This window comes from Caenorhabditis briggsae (assembly GCF_000004555.2).
Source record: "Caenorhabditis briggsae complete genome, chrIV, whole genome shotgun sequence".
Lineage (NCBI taxonomy): Eukaryota > Metazoa > Nematoda > Chromadorea > Rhabditida > Rhabditidae > Caenorhabditis > Caenorhabditis briggsae.
The window spans coordinates 11,606,719-11,628,673 of record NC_013487.2 but is presented as its reverse complement, the minus strand read 5'-3'; the positions used below and the strand labels follow the sequence as shown (position 1 = coordinate 11,628,673).

At 35.7% G+C, this 21,955-nt stretch overlaps 3 protein-coding genes across 3 annotated transcripts in view; all 3 read left to right on the top strand.

Annotated features, from left to right (window-relative positions):
* Window positions 1-399: 399 nt before the first annotated feature.
* On the top strand, window positions 400-730 carry Cbr-flp-10 (the record flags this gene model as incomplete). The annotated part of the gene is made up of 2 exons (XM_002634301.1): window positions 400-472; window positions 597-730. The coding sequence occupies 2 exons, from the start codon at window positions 400-402 to the stop codon at window positions 728-730; spliced, it is 207 nt and encodes a 68-aa protein (XP_002634347.1).
* A 6,365-nt stretch (window positions 731-7,095) lies between these two features.
* Cbr-srt-73 lies at window positions 7,096-13,332 on the top strand (the record flags this gene model as incomplete). Its single annotated transcript, XM_045235946.1, has 8 exons — window positions 7,096-7,156; window positions 7,204-7,367; window positions 7,480-7,584; window positions 7,634-7,765; window positions 8,640-8,747; window positions 8,822-8,932; window positions 8,979-9,175; window positions 13,218-13,332. 8 exons carry the CDS (start codon window positions 7,096-7,098, stop codon window positions 13,330-13,332), a joined length of 993 nt encoding a protein of 330 aa, XP_045096269.1.
* A 533-nt stretch (window positions 13,333-13,865) lies between these two features.
* The window catches only part of CBG17698, a gene marked incomplete at both ends in the record, with an annotated part of 22,017 nt that continues 13,927 nt past the window's right edge, over window positions 13,866-21,955 (top strand). The window contains 5 exons of the mRNA XM_045235945.1: window positions 13,866-13,950; window positions 14,545-14,792; window positions 15,751-15,862; window positions 17,263-17,354; window positions 18,341-18,391. Of these exons, the coding sequence (XP_045096268.1) occupies window positions 13,866-13,950; window positions 14,545-14,792; window positions 15,751-15,862; window positions 17,263-17,354; window positions 18,341-18,391 (588 nt within the window). The remainder of the gene's footprint in view (window positions 13,951-14,544; window positions 14,793-15,750; window positions 15,863-17,262; window positions 17,355-18,340; window positions 18,392-21,955) is intronic.

Genomic DNA, 21,955 nt, shown 5'->3' with positions numbered 1-21,955 from the left:
GTCAGTTTGTTTTGTAGAAGTCCGTTTTACAAGTCCAATTAGTTTTACAAGGGGTGCAAACTAACTGCTGCCACGTCATCTGGAATCCTCTTCTTCTTCTTTCATTTCCTAATAAAATGATGTCAATGAGTAAAAATAATAAGAAGAAGACCACCAAGAGCCGACCCACTTGGAATTTCTGATATCACATTATTCAAAAAGGAGAAACTAATACTATTTCTCATGACCTTTTTCCTACTCTTTTCCCATCCTTCTTTTCTCACTTTTCTTACCTTTTTTTCTCGAACGTTTCAAAGTGTCTAATTACATGCCTATACCTCTTCTTACCCTCTCGATCCTCCTAATTCCCGAATCTTCGAAAATTGAACCTTCTCAGGCAATCAACACCACTTTCAAACGATGCAACTCTCCGCCGTTTTCGTCTTTTTGGTTCTCTGCTTGGCCGCGGTTTTCGCTGTTCCGCTTAAAGATGGTAAGAGAGAAGTTACAGTATTTTGGATTGCGATAAGTCAGGCTTGAATTCGGTTAGGAAATTCATTTCATAATTAGAGATGATGAATTCATAAGATTCAAAGTTCACAAATTCAATTTTCCAGCTTCCCGTGCTCGCCGTGAAGTCGCTCCATCGGAGAAGCGTCAAACGAAATCTCGTTCTGGATACATCCGCTTCGGAAAACGACGAGTCGACCCAAATGCCGAACTTCTCTACCTTGACCAACTTCTTCTTTAAAGAGCTCTTCCACGTCTTCATCATCAACACCATCAACATCTTCCGCCACACGAAATCCACGTCATCACACACAACAATACCGTTCCTTTTTCTCTTTCTCTGTGTCTCGTCTAGTCTCTGTCTCTCTTTTCTACAGTAATCCCTTAAACTATTCTTGAAATCCATCCCATCGTTGTTACCATCCACCCCAGTCGTCACCCCATCTTTTCGGTCATCATTCATTTTTCTTGTCGTATGAATTTATTCGTTTCATATTTCTTTAAAAAACAAGCGAAGATCTCGGAAGAGCTTTGCGTTTGATTGTTTCCCCCCCCCAAATCAACCATCCCATTCTCTTCTTTTCGTTGTCTTCCCATCCCGTCTCTTCTTCTTCTTTCTCTCTTGGCTTGTCCAATCGGCCCACGCATTCTCTTTTTTGTTTCGATTGTCTCGCATTCCAACGTATTTTGAAATCTGAAATACAACAGCGAATAAAAAACGATTTGTTGTTTCGAATTTAGTTGAAAATGGCAAAACTCATGATTTAGCAGTTTTCGGTTAGGTTACTTCTGGGCCAGATAGGATTCGGCGGCCTGGGAGCGTAGAGCCGAAGATCCTGTAGGCTGATCGATACACAAATAAAAAAAGGTCCCCTCTACATAATGCGCTCTACCGTACACTAGCTGGCTGTCAGCACGGTGAGTTTTTCACTACCGCTGCAGCGCGCTGCTTTCAACTTTGGAATTTTTTTCTCAAATTCTAGCCCAAGGATTTTTTTTCGTTCCTTTCGGTAGTGAAAAACTCACCGTGCTGTCAGTAACTGCTCGCCTCTTTTTTTGAAATCGGCCAAGTATTGATTCTCGAAGTTGTATATTTAAAAAAACATCAATCTCGCACAGATGATATTTCTTGGTCCCGTTTTTGCTTTTTGGCAGCTTACTGGTCGAAACAACTTGCCAAAACAATCACAACAAGGTATTCCTCTACTAAAGCTGCCCAGACTAGCGCTACTCAATTGTATCGAAAATTTGGATGTTTTGGAAATGCAAGTTTTTTTAAACGTTTCTTCGATTTGTTTGAAATACCAATAATGACATAAAAATAGACTGTTTTTTGTGGACAGCAGAACTATACATTTTCCCTATTCACCTTCTCCACAGTAACATAGACCTTTGTTTAGAATCATTCTCTCTCGCCTCTCAAAACGTGCGAAATCTATTGCAAAACTCATTCGTTGGAATCATTTGAACATTCGTTTGAAATCCAGTGAATGTGCTCAAATTTGCTTAAGGCTTTCTACTCATCCAGGACTGGTATGGATTATCGATCACATTAAGAACACAGAATACCATTATTTCCAATCCATTCTAATTGACCCAAAAGTATATTATCTTTGTTCAAAAGGATAATGGATATTTTGTTGCAGACATAAAAAAGATGCTTGAACACACCTGTGAAGTGTTTCGTTCATCAATTTGCGAAATTGATATTTTTGACGAATCCCAAATCGAATGGCTTATCAACTTTCAACCGAAGATTCGTTACGTTTCTACAGGGTCCGCCAAAATTACGTGTGCAAGTGTAGATGACGTTATCTCCAGAAGTAGATGCGAGATTAAGACGAAATTTAACAGATAGTTTATTTCAACGCTTGAAATCATAATTCAACAAAAATTATTCGATTCTACCTCCTTTGGCAGCGACCACGGCACGAAGTCGTCGAGGGAAGGCATCAATGGTGGCACGCAGGTATTCGACGGATAATTTGTCCCATTCCTCAGACAACGACTTCTTCAGGGCCTCGATATTTGCATGAGGTCTTGCGCAGACCTTATTCTGCAGAACTCCCCATACGGAGTAGTCGAGCGGGTTCAGATCAGGCGACGAAGCCGGCCATTCGTCCTTTGGTATGAAGGCGGGGAAGTGGTCCTTGCACCACTGTTGAGCCATTTTTGCGGTATGAGCAGGCGCTCCATCTTGCTGGAAGATGTATTTCTTCTGACCGAAGTGGTTTTGAGCCCACGGTAGCACATGCTTCTCCAGAATCTCCTCAACGTAGTATTTTTGGTTGATTTTCACGCCTTTATCAACGAAAACAAGCGGACACTTCCCATCATAGCAAACCGCTCCGAAAACCATGATGCTCGCAGGATGAGAGGCTCGATGGATTGTTTTACCACGCTCAGCTGCTTGTTGAATATTTGTGGCCAGCACTCGGTGGTTTTGGCTATTAAATTCAGCCTCGACACTGAAGAGTTTCTCGTCCGAGAAGATGGTGATAAGATGATCCATTTTGCGCGTGCCAGCGAGAAGGCGCTTCGCTTTGATGAGCCGTTTCTCCTTATTGGCTTGGGATAGAATAGCAGCTTTTGTTGCTCGATAAGAGGTCATCTTCAGCTCTTTTCTGACAATTCTCCTCATTGATGTATAGGAGATATCCATGTCATCTGACATCTTTTTCATGGAACGATGAGCATTTCGCCTGACTTTCTCCCGGACGGCCTTGACTTTCGCTGGAGTTCTTACAGTCCTCGGTCTTCCTCTTCCCGTACGGTCCTTGAGGTGGCCAAGCTGGTTGAAACGACGGATGGTCGCGAAAACCGTGTTTCGGTGCACTCCGAGTCGTTTAGAAATGTCTCCTGTGCTTAAACCTCGCTTGTAAAAGTCGACGATCAGAGTACGATGAGGACTTGCCGCTGTCATTTACCTAAAACATAACCGATTGGGATGAAACTTGGCAAACTAATAAATAATGAAATAATTAATAAAAATTTTAAAAAATTGCGCACCAAAAGTGCGTCAGTGCGCAGCGCCATGGCGTCAAAGTTGTGCACACGTAATTTTGGCGGACCCTGTATTGCAAACAATCTTGTCACACCCGGCAAAAAGTTGGATCGTATTTTCAATAGTCTCAAAGTTACTGAACATTTTCGATTGGGATCTATTGCAACAAACTTAAGAAATTCCAAACCAACTGGTTGTGAGAACTTTCGTATCACGGAGCTAATTCCATTCCCTTCTATTTCAATCAGCAACTCCTATTGGTTGACTTTACCATCAATTCTCAATGGAACCAATTCGGTCATTTGCCTATATGGTTCAAAATTAACATCAAATGATATCAACACTATCTTTACTATTAACAATCACCAAATTCTGTGTGTGAGTGTGTGTGTCCGTTTGTTCCCGTATCACCTTCCCTAACGAAGTCCAGAATGAACCAAATTTTCCCAAATTTTCACAGGTAACCCGAAATAGCAGCTAGATGATGCAGGAATATTTAATATTTCGAAATTTTGTGTCTGACGTCTTCCGGAGACGTTCTTCAATTTCTACAGTGCAAATTTTTAGAAAAATATTGAAGAAATATTCACGTCATTTCCGCCTAACCGCCCAAATGTTTTTCTTATCCACGCTATATTTGAGAGAAAGGATTTTGTGAAAATATTCTTTTAGTATGGATTTTAAAGATTTGAAAGGAAGAAAAATTCTGAAACAGTGTAGAAGAAAGAAAATAAAAGGAAAAAAAGAAAGAAACAGAATGCGAGGGAAAATGACAGCGCCCTTTCTGATCAATCGATTTTTCAGAATTCAGAATAATTTTTAAAATTTCCGAACTTAATTTCATATCTTTCAAATTTCGGACTATATAAATTTCTGAGATCTTATTCACCGATATGCCAAAAAATTTCAAAGTTTCAGATTTTCCAACATTTCAGGTTTTCAATTTTCGGAATGTCTAAATTTTCGAAATTTAGAGTTTTTGAATTCTGAAATCTACATTTCCGATTTTCCGAAGTTTAAAAAACTTTTCGACGAGACTGTGTTTCGAAAAGTTGAATTTCTGAATTTCTAATTTTTTCTCAAATTCTCGATTCTAAACTTTTTTGAAATTCTATAAATTTTGCGAACAGGGCCGTTTCAGGCCAGCCCGGCATTTAGTAAGTATGCAAAAATCTGAATTTTCCGATTCCTTAAAATTTGATATACCAAAATTTGGGTATTTGAGACACACAGATTGAAACACTTTTCTAGATTTCAAAATTAATGTTTTCCTACATCTGATTTTTAAAAATTTACTAATCTCTGAACTTGCGAGTGTCTTACTTTTTCAATTTCCGGATTTTCTTACTTCCGACTTTCCGAATTTTAGGAATTCTAAATAACCAAAATATCGAATTTCGAAATTTCCTAACAGACCATGAAAAAATAGTCCCTGTAAAAAAGAAAAAGCCTGTCTATAAGATAACGGGTCCTGTAAGCGGGAGCCAGGAGGCTCAGCCCGGAGGGGCGCAATCCGACTGTTTTTCAAAATTCGGAAATTTCGAAATTCAGAATTTTCGGAGAACAGAAAGTTTAGTAAACCTGACATTTAGTTATCTAAAGTTTGAAACTTCAGGAAACCGGGAGTTCACATACTCCGGATTTCAGAACATAAAAAATCTTTTTTCAATAGTTTGGAAATTTCGAAAATTTGGGAAATCAAATATTCCTCGAAGAAAATTGATAGTATGCAAAACTTTCACAAAATTTGGTGAATTCGGAAACTCGAAAATTTTTAAATTAGAAATTCAATTGTATATATGTTCATTGTTTTGTAAACTCTCCTCTTGTTATTCAATTTATTTTTGAATGAAAATTGTGTTTATTAGTTACTCGCTCATTTTTGATAACTATCCTAATCCTCATTTTAGAAAAGTAACGTAATCCTCAAATTCAAAAAACTACAAATTCAAAAAATTTGAATTTCTCAATGTTTTTCAGGATATAATTCAATTAGGATAAGCCTGACATGTAGGTGGCAACATACTTCAAACGTCATCTTTTTGTTGTGATAAGGTTTTTCCAACTATCTAGAACCTATTCTTTAAAAAAAGGAACTGCAAATTCAAATTTGATAAATAGAAACGATAAATCAAAAAATATAAGTTCTCATAAATTTTTTTTAAGTTTAGTGATATGTCTGTGAAATTTTGGGTTCAATCAATTTGATGCACCCCGCAAAGTCTACAGTCGTTCCTTTTCTTGTTCCCGAACGTTGACTTCTTTCACTTAAAATTCAACAAACGAGAGCATGTGATTTTTTGATTCAATACAAGCCCATCAGAGTGTAGTCTACACCACAAATCCTGGTCCAATATTAGATTTCCCTATTTTCCGAGAATAAATAAAAACCGGAATAAACGACTGAAGTCATAGGTCAATCTCCGTAGCAACACTCAATCGACATCCATAACAAGTTTATTAGGATTTTCGGTTTCTAATTGTTTTTCCATAAAATGTTGTGAATTCAATTTTCATGGTTTATATTTTCCTAGAAAGTTAAAAGAGCAGAGACCGTATGCGAGATTATTTTCCAGTGCCTGGAAAATGAATTCTTAAGTGCTTGTGTTCATTTTTAGTCATTTCATAGCCCAGGACTTATTTTAATATTCAAAAAAATTTTTGAAGATTTTTCTGAAAATATTTCCATACACACTAAGATCATTTTCCGCTTTCTTGCATACCACATCACTAGTCAGATATAAATTTTAAATCTGCTTTGACTCCTACTCATCATTTCTTCTTTGTAATAAAAAAAAACCAAAAAACTTACAGTTGAATGATTTCCAAACTTTGAAATATGTGTTTTGTAGTTTTCTAGTTCAGCTTTGTAGTTTAATTGTTTCGATGATTACTTGAGATGATAATCTTTATCATCAAATTCAAATTTTAGTTCAAAAAGTAAGCAGGAATAAGAATTCATTACTGGTTATAAGAAGATGATATTCGATCCGCAAAACATTAAGTTCCTCCATGGCCTAGATTTTCCTAGTCCACTGATTTCCGATTGCTGGATAGCTGCTATAATTGAATTCATTCTGATCTGATAGTTAATGATTCAGCATTATCTCAGATTCTTCTTCTCCCTCCTCCCTTCTTCTCCTTATTTATTGGTCCCTATTTTTTCAATCATATAAAAAGTCTCATTTTTTAAATCTTTTATAGTTCTAAACTTACTTCCAGAATCATTTTTTTTGCAAAAACTTGATTCATTTGTTCCCAAGATTCCCACGGAACACCAACTTGTATTCTTTGTTTTTCTGATTACGTGACGATTGAACTTCTGAAAAGTCTTCCAATATTCTCCAGATTTTTTTCTCGCAAAGCAATTCCAAGATAACTTCAGAATCAATCTCTTTTTCCGTGTCAAATAAATTTTCCGCGGAAGTTATCAATTGGATTTTCTAGTCTCTCTTATCTCTCTCCCTTGTGTTTCTAGGCTTTCCTAATATTAATTTAATTTCAAAAGGCTAGATACGAATAGACTTTTTTGCTTTTGATTCTCAGTTTTCAGCCTCTTTTTGCTTTCATATCTCAATTTTCCCTTTCAGTTAAAAAACTTGATGAATGAATCGACGTCGACGATAAGTAATGATGAATTGCAACTTGATTTTGTGGGACTCGGTAAGAAACTTTCGGGAGCAATTAGGAGTAATTAGTATAAATTACAGGACCAGTGGAATTCCCTGTCTATGATAGTGATGAATATTGGGGTCGGGAGGTTCCGTATGCAGTTTTTATTCTGATATTTTGCATATTTTTTATTATTCTCCAATTTCTTGTTATGCGAGTCATGATTACGGATAAGGATCTGAAAAAGTTACCAGCTTTTCAGGTAGATTTTCAAAAATTGAATTCACAGGAACCCAGATATATCGGCTCAAAGTTAAAATTGGCTCCTTCTATTACAGTTTTTACGGTATCTGATACACTTCAAAAAGTTTCAGATAATGTTCATGATATCTTTTTTCGACACAATTCAACTTTTTGTTCATCTCACCGCCGTTTTCTATATTTTGAATTCTAAGCCACATTTCAATCTTCCGGATTATGTAAGTTCATTCAAATTCATCGCAACCATTAATACATGTTTTTATACAGTTAATAGGAGCAGTAATGAATGCATCTTGGGTATCTATGCTCATTCTAAGTATATTTCTAAATCTCAATCGACTTATTTCCATTGTTTTCCATTTTAAATCTAATCGAATTTTCAGTCCATTCACTATGAAAGTGAGTCTAACTTAAAGGGGGACTCCGACCAAAAAATTATATTTGATTTTTTTGTTTCAAAATGTTCTCGAAGTAAGGTATTTTTATAATACTAATACGAAAAAGTTCAGAAAAAAGTCGAAGTCCCTGAAAAACGCAGACAAAATTGAAGCGCCGCTCAGTTCTCGTCAACGAGGGACTAGAAAAATCTTGAGTTCGGCCACGCGGCCATACATTTTTCAATCCAATTTTCGCCGTTTTCAGCCGTTTTTCTGTAATTTCCGTAAGAATGAAACTGTTTCATGAACTATTATATGAAGACGGCAAAAAAGTGTGTTCAAGTCAACATTGATTACACGAGCGATGGAGAAGCGACGCTGTCAGTATTGATGTGACCAATAGCCTGTTCGAAAGCTCATCATCGTTACTTCTGATGAAACTGAAAGAGTGAAATGGATTGAGATTATGGGCGACAATTTTGGCAGTAAAATTGCAGGAAACGAAATGTTTACTTCTTCTTCTCCATCGCTCGCGTAATCAATGTTGACTTGAACAAACTTTTTTTGCTGTCTTCATATAATAGTTGATGAAACAGTTTCATTCTTACGGAAATTACAGAAAACAACGGCTGAAAACGGCGAAAATTGGATTGAAAAATGTATGGCCGCGTGGCCGAACTCAAGATTTTTCTAGTCCCTCGTTGACGAGAACTGAGCGGCGCTTCAGTTTTGTCTGCGTTTTTCAGGGATTTCGACTTTTTTTCTGAATTTTTTCGTATTAGTATTATAAAAATACCTTACTTCGAGAACATTTTGAAACAAAAAAAGTAATTATAATTTTTTTGGTCGGAGTCCCCCTTTAAAGTTGTTTCTATAAAATCCCTCTAAATTTCTAGATCTATTTTTCTATAATTCTAGTCATCTGGTGCATTGTCTGCTTCCTGAATTCAGTTGGGTACAGTCGAATGGTCTATTTGCTGCCGGCGTATACTTGGCACTATGCCGTGAGTCGAACTGTGAGAAGTCCGCTTTCATGTGCCTCTGATACAGAACTTCGACCTAATATTGTCTCTTTCAGTCTGCAAAGCCTTTATCTGCATTTCTGAGAACAGTCAGTGCTAATATTTCTTTAGTGGATGTTCTGTTCTCCCTGTTTGCCCATGTATCTATCTTCAGCTACATTTACTTTGTAAGTTCCATAAACGATAGGGATTACGTTAATAATGGAATTTCAGAAAGCAGCACTGTTATCCCGAAAAGAACTGATTCTGACAATTCAAGTGGTGTGTGTTTCGGTGTTCCATGTGATTGGATATCTGACATGGGAATATTTTCCAATTCCATGGGATTTACCAATTGGAGTTTTCATTGGTCATGTTGTATGGATGGTTTGGAACGCAATTAATCCAATGCTTTATGTGCTGATTAATCCGTCAGTTTGAAAATAATCGGGAAGATTATCATATTTAAACCTGTATTAGAAGGGCCGTCTAATGAAAAGGCACTCCGAGAGGGGCTTGAGGAAATAGAAGATCATCCGTAATACAGTGCGTTGCAGGTTCTTACGTCCACCCATGTTTAGGGTCTTAACTTGAGAGCTGTAAAGGTATTGGCCTAATTTTTTGAAAATCGGATTTGACGCGCCGTAAATCCACAATATGGGGCATGAGGGTTTTTTTTCGATTTTTCGGATTTTATTCTCCCTTCCAAAAATCGTATGCCTCGAGCGAGGATCGAACTCGGGTCGATCGCTTCATACACCAGCGTGTTTTTTTTTCTGAATTTTTTGTGCGCTATTCGATCGACAAAATTTCTAGTTGTTTTTGATATATAAATAACTTCTCATTATCGCCATTTGAAAATGCTTATAATTATTTTTCTTTTTCAAAATTTTTATGATTTTCGTGAATATCGTTAGTTGTAAATAAGTGTTTCTAAAATTGCCAATTTTTGATCTTTCATTTAAAAAATCAAAATTTTGTAACTCCAAAAATGGGTTTTTGAATTAGGATAATTTTTTCCAAATTTGTCAGAAAAATATACATAAATCGGTAAGAGACATACCTATTTCCTCTAATAGAAGCCAATGGGCTTCAATTTTTCAATGAATTATTTTCAAAATAATTTTTATTCAAAAATTCAGAGATTTGACAGTTCGGAAGATAAAACTTCTGAAATTCAGTGCTATGGAGAATGCTAAATGTTTGTTCTGCAATTCTAAATTCCAAAATTCCGAATTTATGAAATTCTGTGATTCCAGGATCTCAAATTTCAAAATTCAGGAATTCTGAAATCCCGGAAGAATGATTCTAAAATTCTAAAAAACCGAAATTCTGAAATTTAGAAATTTTATAGTTCTGAAATCACAGTTCCAAAAATTCTGGGATTTTGAATTACCGTACTTTTCTAACAGAAGCCCATGGGCTACGGTATGTTCCAGCCAGAATTAATACATACTTCCAAATTTTGCGCAGTTTCTCGGATTTCCCAGTGGAAGGAATATCAGGCGTTTCAGGCTAAGCATAGAACTTCAAAGTTAATGATCTGGGAAAAAATTGAATGAAGAAAGTAATGAGATTTGCGAATATCTGCGAAATTTTCAGCTTTTTTCTCTGAAATATCATTAAGCTGAAATGCCTTGCCGAAAAACACGCGTTTCAGCCTAAGCCTAAAATAAGAAAAGAAACAGAATATTATTTAAAAAATCAGTCATAAAGTACTGAAATTCTCAAATATCAGCAAAATTTCCAGTTTTTTCACTGTAATTTTTTTATAGAAAATTCTGGTTTCTGTTTTAATAGCTTACAAGGGAACATTTTAAGTTGACCCTCTAATTTGCACAAACTGACTTCACAGGACGAAAGAGCATGTTTGAAACCCTATAAAACCGTTTTCAAAATCTGCTTCTAAAGTGCTGAAATTTCAGTTTCAGTACCAAAAATCACTTTTTCAGTGTAAAATCGGCAGTTTTCAATTTCATTTTCTCCACTCCTAGGAGGTTGTAGGACTTGAAATGTTTTGTGTTATACTCAAAACTATTGGAAATTTCCTATTTTTACATTTTTTTCAAAAAAAATTTTTCCGGAAAAGTTTTGGAAAGTTTCAAAACTCGCCTACACTTTGGGTGGACCCAAGTTTTCAAGTTTGTAAATTTTTTAAACAATAATGTAAAAATATGAAATTTCAAATAGTTCGGAGTATAACACAAGAATTTCAAGTCCTAAAACCTCCTAGGAGTGTAGCAAATCAAATTTGAAAATTGCCGATTTTACACTGAAAATGTGATTTTTTTTCAAATTCTAAAACTTGGGTGTTTGTTTGTTTTTTTTTTTTGAAAGTACCAAGAATAGGTTATAGGTACACATTCAGGGAGCTTGTTTTTAGGCATCCGTTGATTTAGAGTGCTAAGCCTGAAGACAACAACATTGTAAGTGCTGAAAATAATTTGAAGGGCTAATACAATTTTGGGGGTGGGGGTGTTTTCCTAGAGAAATGAGTCATTTTTCTCTTTTTATTTTTGAGGGGAATAAATTTGAATTCACTATAAATCGCTTCAGAAAAACGTCAGCGGATCCACGTTTCTTTTTTTCGAAATGTGGTCATATACGTGATTTTAGAAAAACCTCATGCCCCTTTTGTGTCTTCTTCGGATTCGGGACAACAAATTACATCTAATGGACAATTTTTGTGATGAACCCTTGAAAACTACCCGAGTTATCTGGAAAAAATCTGAAAATATGCGTTTTGCAACCGTTGCAAGCCAAAAAAGCTTTATTATTGAAATATAGATATCCCTGAACATATCAACAAAAATTATGAGAAATGACAAGTTTCAAAAGTGTACTGATTAGCCAGACGTTTCGTCTGTTGATCCCTTTCGCCACGTAGAGGCTCAGTACATGAAAGGGAAAATGGGTTTTCACTGGGGGAAAACACCAACACAAAACCCCTGTCTCCGAGGAGACAGTTTTCTAATTTTCAATAGTTCTCTTTCACTGCTAAAAAGCTATACGATCGCCATTAATTGTTTTTGTTCATTTGTTTCTTTTTTCTTTGATTGAGTCTTTAGCAAAAGGGGGACGTTCAGTGAAAATGAATTCACCTAGCCATGAACCACCAAACATGGCGACCCTGAGGGCCTTTTGTAACTTTTTTCGCATCCGACTAATCGGAAGAAAAAAGCAAATAAAACAATAAACAGCTTTCGCAGGGAGCTTCAGAGCAGTCAAAAAGTGCTAGTGAAAATTATCAAACTAATTCAAAAGCGGGATTTCCCAAAGGATTGTTTTTTTTCAATACGTGGAATTTTTTCAACGTGGACAGAGTTAGGGGGCGTGACCTAATATTGATTGATTTAAAGATTTATTGCGTAACGTGTGAAAAGTTTTAAAAACTCGAAAATTGAAAGTAGATTTACGTAACCCAAAAAGGGTGAAAAACTAAGGACGAACGAGTAAAAAGTAGGTTGGATAGCGCCGAAGGCGCACCATCTGTTGTTTTATTTATTGGGCAATTATCTCGGTTCTTATAAAAGATACTCGAAATTTTTCAATTAATAAAATGTTAGTGGTATAAACGGTGATAATTTTGTCATATACTTTTTTAGAATGAAAAAATTCATGCAAAGGTTATTTTGGTAGATCATGTTAAACTTTAATACCTGCCCCCAGTTGGATCCGATGCACTTTTGAAAGAAGTTGAGACAACGTATTTGGTGATCATCGATAGGTGTCGGAGCTGGGACCATGATTGCTCTTTTGATGCCTTGATCATCTTTGAGACATCTCTAACCCGTCCACTTGATGACTTCAAGTTTCAGCACCTGGTTGATACAATTACACAACTTCAAAAAGTTGGAAACGTTAAGATCGTGAGAGTAGAATTTGAGCTGATCCTGTTTTTTTTCGTTAATTTTCGGATGATAGCTTTTTGACAGCTTTTTCCTCCATACAGCTGCTCCAACTGCCCCGATTGAAGCTTTTCCAGCATCATTCGGCAGAAGCTCCCATGATACAAACTCAAAGAAAGAGAAACACGTAATGAAACAACTTTTTATAGTGATTTTAGTTGTACAGAATCAAAATTGGACAGCTTCGTCTTCGCTGGAGGTCGTGACCTACTGATTTTTGAAGTGGATGTATAAACTTGCAACAGTTGCAAGATGCGTATTTTCAGCTCTCAAGTTATGACCTGTAACGCACTGTAGAAGGGCCGCAATCAAAATTCGCTGCTTGAAATTCAAACTTTCCGTGCGTTTCCAGTAAAAAATTTTCCAGAAATTTGTTGAAACTATTCTTTTTTTCAGTTTTGGTGAATAATCATGAGTTTTGAACAAAAAATTTCGGAAAAATGACCAGAAAAAAGGGCCCCCTCTAATTGAAGGGCATTAGAAGAGCCCATCGGAGGTGCCTTGAAAAATAAAAGTATATCTTCTAATGCAGGTTTTACAGTAATTCAAACCTTATGAGTTTCAGAAGGATCCGTAGTCTGGTGTTAGCTTCAATTGGAAAACAAACGGAAGTCAGTGGGCGTACACTGTTTGTGGCTTCACATGTTTCAACTGTTCGTCAATCTGGGACCAAACTATGATCATGACTTTAATAAAACTTAGAAATTCAAAATCAATAAATTTTTTTGAAAAACAAGAGTCTAAACATTGATTTTTGTAAATTTTGCAACTGAAAAGATACAACCAAAGGTAATAAAAAGTAAGGCATTCCCCCGCTATAAAAATGTTATCAAACGGTCAGCCAACCATCAATTTGAGTGTTTTTGGGTTGTTTCATACAAACACAAAATATTTGTCTTCTTTTTTATCTTATCAATTCTCTCTTCAAAATACAGAAAGGAGAGCAACACTGTTCAACATTTTTCTGTCTGCAGTTTTTCATTGAAAAACTTTCTAATTTCTGAGTGTATTTCCAAGATTTCAAAGTTCATAAAATGACACCCACACAAATAGATTCTAAAAACTACTTAAAAATGCATACGAGGTACACATTTTAGGTCTCATTTTTCTTCCTGTGATTATCCTCGGTTTCTCTTCCCCTTTTTCTTTTTTTTGGTATCTTGTTTTTTCTCGCTTTCTCTTCTCTTGTAAAACAATAAAGCATTCGTTCAAAATGTGGCATATTGAGTTCTACAAGACAATCCATCTGATTCAGTACATTGACGAATTGTGCGAAATGACCGACGGAAAGACTCTTGGTAAGTTAGCTTTTTGATAGTTTGTTGACTGTGAAGGCAAAATTTGTATGGCAAAATTTGTATTGCTGTATTCTGAGTAGAAACTCAAGTAGATTCACAACTATTCATAAAATTAGCCTATCTAGTGAAATCCTGAAAAACCCTTCATTGAGAAAAACCCATCGAAAAAGGATTTGCCCGGAAATCTTGATTTCTCTAGATTTTCCGTTTTTTAAGGTTTTTCGAGATATTCTGGGAAAAAAATCAACAAAATCTTTGAAAAATCTGTAAAAAAAACGGAAAAATAAGAAAAAAATTGAAACTGAAGGAAAAATCCCAAAAAATTTCTTATCAGAAAACCGCATTGAAAGAAATGTGATATTCAAAAGTTTTAAAAAATTCGTATCCGAATTTTTCATGGACTTTTTTCGATTTTAAACCATTTTCTTATTGAATCATCCGAATTTTTCCCATAGTAAAAATATTTATTCTGAAATACCACAAAAAAAGTTGAAATTTTTATACCTTTTTGAATTATACTTATAAAATCAAGAAAACAGTCAAACTTAGGGCAATTCATACTGCAAATAAACTTCATATCAAATCATATTCCAGCAATCATATCTGTATCCGACAAGACTGGTCTTCTTCCCCTTGCCGAAGGTCTTGTCTCAGCTGGACTTGTTCTTGTGGCATCCGGAGGAACTGCAAAGGCAATTCGAGATCATGGAATCAATGTTCATGACGTGGCAGATATCACAAAGTTCCCAGAAATGCTCGGAGGAAGAGTCAAAACTCTGCATCCGGCAGTTCATGGTGGAATTTTGGCCAGAGATTCCGAGAGTGATCGAAAGGATTTAGAGGTGGGGGAATAAAGATTAAAATTGGAACTTCCGGGAGAAGAAGTAGAATCTTTGTACTCGATAAAGAGAGATTTCACTCTACTTACGTTAATCGAATTGAAATTGAGTAAAATAAGGGGAAAGAAGAGCGACAAAAATTTGGTCCTTTCGTTGTGGATGAAGACGGCTTATCTCGTGAGAATGAAAGAAGAAGAAGACAAAGAGATCAAAAGAGTCCTTTCTTTTCTTTTTTCAACTCTTCCTTCTTCATTTTGTCAACGACTTCAATTTTGTTGTGCTGATGGTTGAGTGCTGATTTCGGAGTAGAAGTTAAAAGTTTAGATTTTTAAGAAGATATATAAGTTAGGATCTCTGGTATAACTATGTTTCAGACAAATATTATGTAGGATTAATCTTCAATTTCCAAATTATAAAGTAGAATATAATATCATTCAATAGAGAGGATACTGTTTCTGGATTCTTCAAAACTCTTTAGAAAAGAACAATTCATTCAATAACTCGTTTTAATGGATAACAAAAGTATGAATAGCATTGGACAGTCCTATATTTTTTCTGCTTTTTGACAAATTGATATTCATTACATATTTCTACAAGGTGGCAGTACAGATACCTGGACTGGAGTTCGTAGTATCATAAAATTTTTCAAGATACTTATGTCTAAAGATATGCCCATTTTATCAGTCCGTATAATTGTCCAACATCATCTGAAAAAAAACTTTAGACTTAGCTCGTGTTCAGTTTCTAACAAAAAACAACCCATATTATGACGTTTTGCTCAAAACAAAAAAAGAACACTGATTGAGGTTATTGTGCACCCAACTATCCTTCTGCCTACGTGTGAGATAGATACCGCCCGTGTCGATTGAATTACCTCAAAACCCCACACCCATCTTCCTTCCTCTATTTACTTCAAAATTCGATTTGTTTCTTCTTCTTCCAAATATACATTCTCTTCCAGACCCACAACATCTCCTTCGTTTCGATTGTTGTCTGCAATTTGTATCCATTCAAAAAAACAGTTCAACAATCGAATTGCTCAGTCGAAGAAGCCGTTGAGAACATTGACATTGGTGAGTTCATTCGGCTGGAAAAACTGAATTATTTAGCCCTCATTTAATGTTGCCATCTTCTTTTTCTTCTTCTTCTTCCTATTTATTTTTCTGGATTTCCTCTGATCCTCGGTGCACTTGACTTATTTCTGCTCCCGTGACTGCCTTTTCTTATCTTCTCAGGACCAAACAGCAAAAAAATCTTCTTTTTTTTCTTTTCAGTTGTTGTTTTTTTCCAAATTATAATCAAATTTTCAGAGAAGGAACAAATCAAAAAGTAGTAGAAAAATATATTTTATGTTTTTGTATACTTTTCCGTGGGGGTGGATGAGAAAAATTGAGAATTTTTTGAAGTTTAAACAATCTATGGTCCAGTTTCTCTCGATATGTAAATATTTCCAAGTTGAGAAAAGTTCCACCTCAAACACTTAAGTTTAAATGTATAAAAACCCATTTCAACATAGTGGCGTAGCTTTCGCAAGTTGAGTTTTCTAGGCATTGTAAATGCCGTAAAAACTCGGAAGGCCTCCCGAACAGCCCACTTTCAACCCATATATCTTGGGTGCTGTAAGAGATATCAAAAAATAGTCAACTGATAAAATGGTTATCATAATATCAATAATATTTTGTCAATTGACCACTTTTTATATCTTTTACAGAAACCAATATATATGAACTCGAAATTGGCTGTTCGGGATGCCTTCTACAGATTAGAGTGTTAGGCCATCAGGTTAAATAGCTTAGAAAGCACACCAGGTCAATATTGTGCAATTTCAATTCCTGGGGCAAAAAAAATTGAAGGCTTAGAAAATCCTTATTATTATCGCTGTCTGAGCAAAAAAAAGGTTAGAGAGTATTTTTCGCAGTCTGAATACGGTAGCAAGCTCGAAGCGACAAGTCTAAATAGCACATATTTGGTGGAGACGCAGAGGTAATCTTTCTGCGTCTCAACCTTTTTTTTCTCACACAACAATAATAGGAAAGTTTTTTTTTCGAATTCACTCAACCTTATTACTTCTTAACCAAACTACGAAAAACGCTCGACCTACCGTAACCCAACCACTTCCTCTTGATTAACTTCCTCCCTTTTCTGACGCAAGTCCATCGAGCATCCACAGTTCTTTGACCTGATTCTACTTCCATTTATTCTTCAATTCATTTCCATTGTCCTTACCACTTCATCCATTTGTGTGCCCTTTTGTCTCATCTGTTTCTCTTGGCTTTTTACCTTTTTACCCTTTTAGGCTCCGCCTCTTTGTTTTTCAGGAATCTGGAAATATTGTTTCTCTGTCATTCTTATCCAATTTTTTAGATTTGTTATTGTGAATATACGAACACCAGAGGTTACATCCATAAACTTGGAATACACCCGAGAGGCGCCTTATAAAATATCCCTAGTTCCATATTTTTTTTATTTTCAGGAGGCGTCACACTTCTTCGAGCAGCCGCCAAAAATCACGAACGTGTCAGTGTGATCTGCGATCCTGCTGACTACGACAACATCCTCTCGGAAGTAAGTTAATTTTGAAAGGTATTTAGATGACAAGATTACGGTAGCTTCACCTTTTTGAGGGCAGAGTGAATTTCAACACAAAAACATGAAAAACAGTTGACATTCAGAAATTGACAAATAGCTGAAAAACTAGGAATTTTTGAAAAATTCTTCGAATGCAATGTTCTCAATCTAGGTCACACCGTCCAAAATTTTCAAAGTGATCGGAAACTTGACAGCCGAAATCGAGGCTCCTGAAAATGGTCAAAATGGCCAAAAAACGAAAGAAAATACGTTTTTGTATGATTTATTTGCCAGTACTGTAGGTACCAAACCGTTAACTTTGAGCTCGTTTATCTCGGTTGCCTTGGAAGACGTAAAAATTTTGTCAACTGATAAAATATTGGTGATTTTATGAGAAACAATTTATCAGTGAACAAACTTTCGGGATCTCTCACAGGCATCGAGATAAATCACAGGCATCGAGATAAAATTAAAAGTTCGGGCCCTTCTATTACAGGTTTTACGCAGTATGATGTCTACAAAAGTTGGACTTCATCATTTTTGGGTTAAACAAGAGCCTAGTTTATTCAACTCAATTCTATAGAAACCGTCTAAATCCATTTGTTAACCCAAAACTCAAAAACCTCAAAGCGGCCTAAAAGAATGAATGAAATATTTTGACACGCTCGGTATGTTCCTTGGGAGCCATATATTTTGACTAGAAGACAACAAGAAAAAAGGATTCCTCACTTCTTTTTTTTTTGGGAAGATCTCAAGAGAACCCCCTGAAAAATTGAGGTTATAAATGAACAGCAGACGACGTCATAAGTTTTTAGAAGTTAAGGTTTTTCTATTTCCCCCTTCTTGCTTCTACTTCTTTTTGTTCTTCATATTTTCTGTTTTTTTCCAACCTCCCCAATAAATTGGTCCTTTGAGAATTTAAGAACACAGAAGATACACTCATGATTTTGTTGGAAAATTCCAAGAAAACGAATAATTTTCAGTTGAAATCCGGAGGAACTACTCGCGAACGTCGACAACTTCTCGCCTTGAAGGTTAGTTTTAATTCAAATTTAAGTTTCAGAAAAGGATGTCACCCAATCCAAAAATCTTTCAAACATCTCTCATTTTTCAAAATTCCTAAATTTCTCTTTTTCCAAAAGATGAGTGGGAAATGAGTGGGCAAAGGGACACAACCCGGTAATAAACTTGGTGCAGAAAACGAGAAGACTGATTTTATAGAGCTTCGAACTGAAGAAAAACCAGCAGAAGAGAAGGACGTAACAAAAACCTCGTTGACGCCTTCCTTCTTTTTTTCTACTTCTTCTCTTTCGTATTTCATTTGACCAAAAAATTTTTTGGGTTTCACTCAATACCCGGTTTCAGATCAATCCATCCAGTTAGTACGTCTAGACTCAATTTTCTGAATTTATGTCGAAATAATAGTCTCAATCAGAAACAGTTTTTCCAATTTGAAATAAAACTTTGAAAATTTTCCAATGATTTAACAATTTTTCCTGGTAACGAATATATTGTAACGAATATATTTTTCATTTACCACAAAACCTGTAATAGAAGGACCCAATTAACTTTTAACTTTGAGACGCTATATCTCGGTACCTGCTAAAGATACAAAGAAGTTGTCAACTAATGGATTGCTCATCATCATATCGGAAACATTTTGTCAGTTTACAGATTTTTGGCATTTTTCATAGGAACCGAGATAATTGAGCTGAAACTTGGTAGTATGCGAGCCCTTCCATTACAGGTTTTACGGTATCATGAAAAAGCAACTAGCTAGTACAGTAATTTTTCCCGCACTAGTTTTTCAAAAACTACAAAATAATCAGTATTTTGATGTGGGATTTTTAGATCTTCATAATTGAACCCTCATATAAATCTACATATACCGTAAACACTAATAGAAGGGCACCATATATTTTCTCTTTGAGCTAAATTATCTCAATTTCTATAAGAGATATTAAAAATTTGTCAACTAGTAAATCGTTTACCATAATATCACCAACATTTCATCAGTGGACAAATTTTTTATATCTTTGAGAGAAATTGAGATAATTGAGCTCAAAGTGAAAATGCCCGTCTGTTAGAGTGTTTAATAAGTTAGAGTTTTTTTTGTAAGACATATTAGTTTTTCGATTTTATATTAAACAACCAGCTAACTGGTGCGACTTTTGGCGAGGTTTAATCTAGTTTTTACTGGTTTGTCGCTCTGCTCTTTACCTTTTCGAGTTGAAATGTGTGCTCTTCCTACAAGTTTATCTGAAACATTTCAAAATATTTAAAATCCAACATCTTCCAAACTACAGAATTTTCTGTTCTAAACTCATCGATCATGTATTTTCAAACCTTCTAACGTCATCACTTTACTTCCATTTACTTTTTTCCTCCTTTTTTTCTTTCTTCCAACACAATTTCATCAATTATTCCCAAAAGTTCACCCGCCTCTTCCATCACCTTTCCGATTCTGTTCACCCATTCTTTTTTTTTCGGCTCCCTCCGAAATTTTGAACCCACTCACTTCTGTTTTTGTTTTCCCAAAAAGGAAATTCCGAAAAAAATGATCGAAAATGAATTTATTAAATCTTTGAACCACTCTCTTCTTCTTCTTGTTCTTCTTCCTCTTCATCTCATCCATCTTGAAACAAACAAAAAAAATGGAACCCTCTTTCTTTCTTTTTTCTCACTTCAAATTTACAAAGTAACAGAAAGATGGAAACTTAGAAAAGTGGATAGTGGGCGGGAGAATAGAAAGAAGAGAGGTTTATCAATCTCACCGGGTTTTTTGAGCTCTACTGGGAGACGTAATTCGTCAGTCTTCAGAATATTTGCACGTCTTCTGCTGCAGAATTTGTTCCTTATCGGAATACTTCCAGCTATTTGGGTTAAAGTCAAGATCTTTTCCAGGTTCTCAGCCATTTATTAATTTGGGCCCGTCATTTAAAAAATGCTGAAAATTGTATCTGAAAAGTAAGGGCCCGGCCCGGTAGGCCCGAAAATTTGGAAATTTCAAAAATTTCTTTCAAAATTTCGTTGTTAAAATAAAGTTTTTATTGACACTCCATTTTCGGCGAGCCGAATATCTGACAGAACATTTTTTATTTTTTCCGGGCCGGGCCTCGAAAATTCTGAAAAAAGGCCTGACCCGTTGCAAGTAGAATTATTGGAATTTATCGAATAAGATTGCCCAAATCGTCTTATTCACTTTTCCCATAACTTCTTTCACTAGTCAGACTAGATTGACGAGAAAGTTCCGTTTTTGCCTCAGGCAGTCCTCTTAAAATCAGAAGAAGAAATTGTGATCGTTGCTATTCTCAAAGAAACAGATGACCGTTTTTACAACCAAACCGTATACTTTGAGCTAAAGATATAAAAAAGTTGTCAACTGATAAAAAATAGGTGATATTATTTTGAGTATTTTATCAGTTGACAAGTTTCTGATATCTTTCACAGGAATCGAGATAATTGAGCTCCAGCTAAACATTGTCCTTTTATCACAGGTTTGACGGTAGTAACCATGACGAATATGCGTTTTCTCAGAACTAGGAAATTCAATTTTCATTCAAAAAATAAAACAAAATGTTTCAGCTTTCCAGAAAATTTGTATTGAAACTTGCTCTGACATTCTGTCAGATGTCAGATAAGACCAAAGAAGAAGAAGATTGTGACCCCGTCTTCTCCTCAACTTGACACATCTTTTCCCGATTAATTCCAGTGTGCTCATTGCTCTTTTACTCAAAAGAATTTCCTGTCCTGTCCTCAGCAATTTCCGCTTTTTGTTCTTCGTCACAGAGGAACTGATCGTCGGGATCTTTTGAATAGAAACACGAAATTTTGTTTTCCGTCGATTCAATTTGTGCCGCCAGAAACCTGTCTTTTCTTCTGATGTCTTTTGTTGTTTTTATGTCTGAAAACAATCCCGAATTATCAGATTTAGGGAAAAGAAAAGAAAAGAAGAAGATCTGGTTTCGTAGAATCTTTGTCCAATGCTCACCAGACTGAAACTTCTTCTATTTCAGCTGAAAAGCTGAAATGCATTAGTGATCCCTTGTTCTTCTGAAATTTTCTGCGTCAGATTTATCTAGAAAGGGTTCTCTAGACTTACTTAACCAGATAGTGATACATTGAAGGCATATCTTTGTATGTGTCGAAAATTCCGAGTTTCAAAATTTTGGAATTTCAGAATCTTCGGAATTGGAAAATTTCTTAACTTGGGAATCACACTTTCCCATTACAAATGCGCCAAAAAATTGCTGAAAAATTAACCAACTGATTTCGGAAACTCAAAAAAAAATATTAAAATTCCGCTCGAGACCCGTAAGGAAACTTTTCGCTTGCGCCTTCGACATACCGTAGTCCAAAAAGTTCGACCAGAATTTCATTCCGAAAATGGCCGGAAGGGGGTACGACGAATTCGAACGTTTTCAAAATCGAACAGATCTAAAGTCGAACTGATTCAAATCAGAACAGTGTCTTTCTCGAACAAGTATCAAAACAGAACAAGGATAAAATCGAACTGTTCTAGTTCGAACTGTGCACTGTCGAACTGTCCAAAATTGGAACGCTGTTAGCCGCCGAGCGCGCTTGCATTTCTCTTCAAT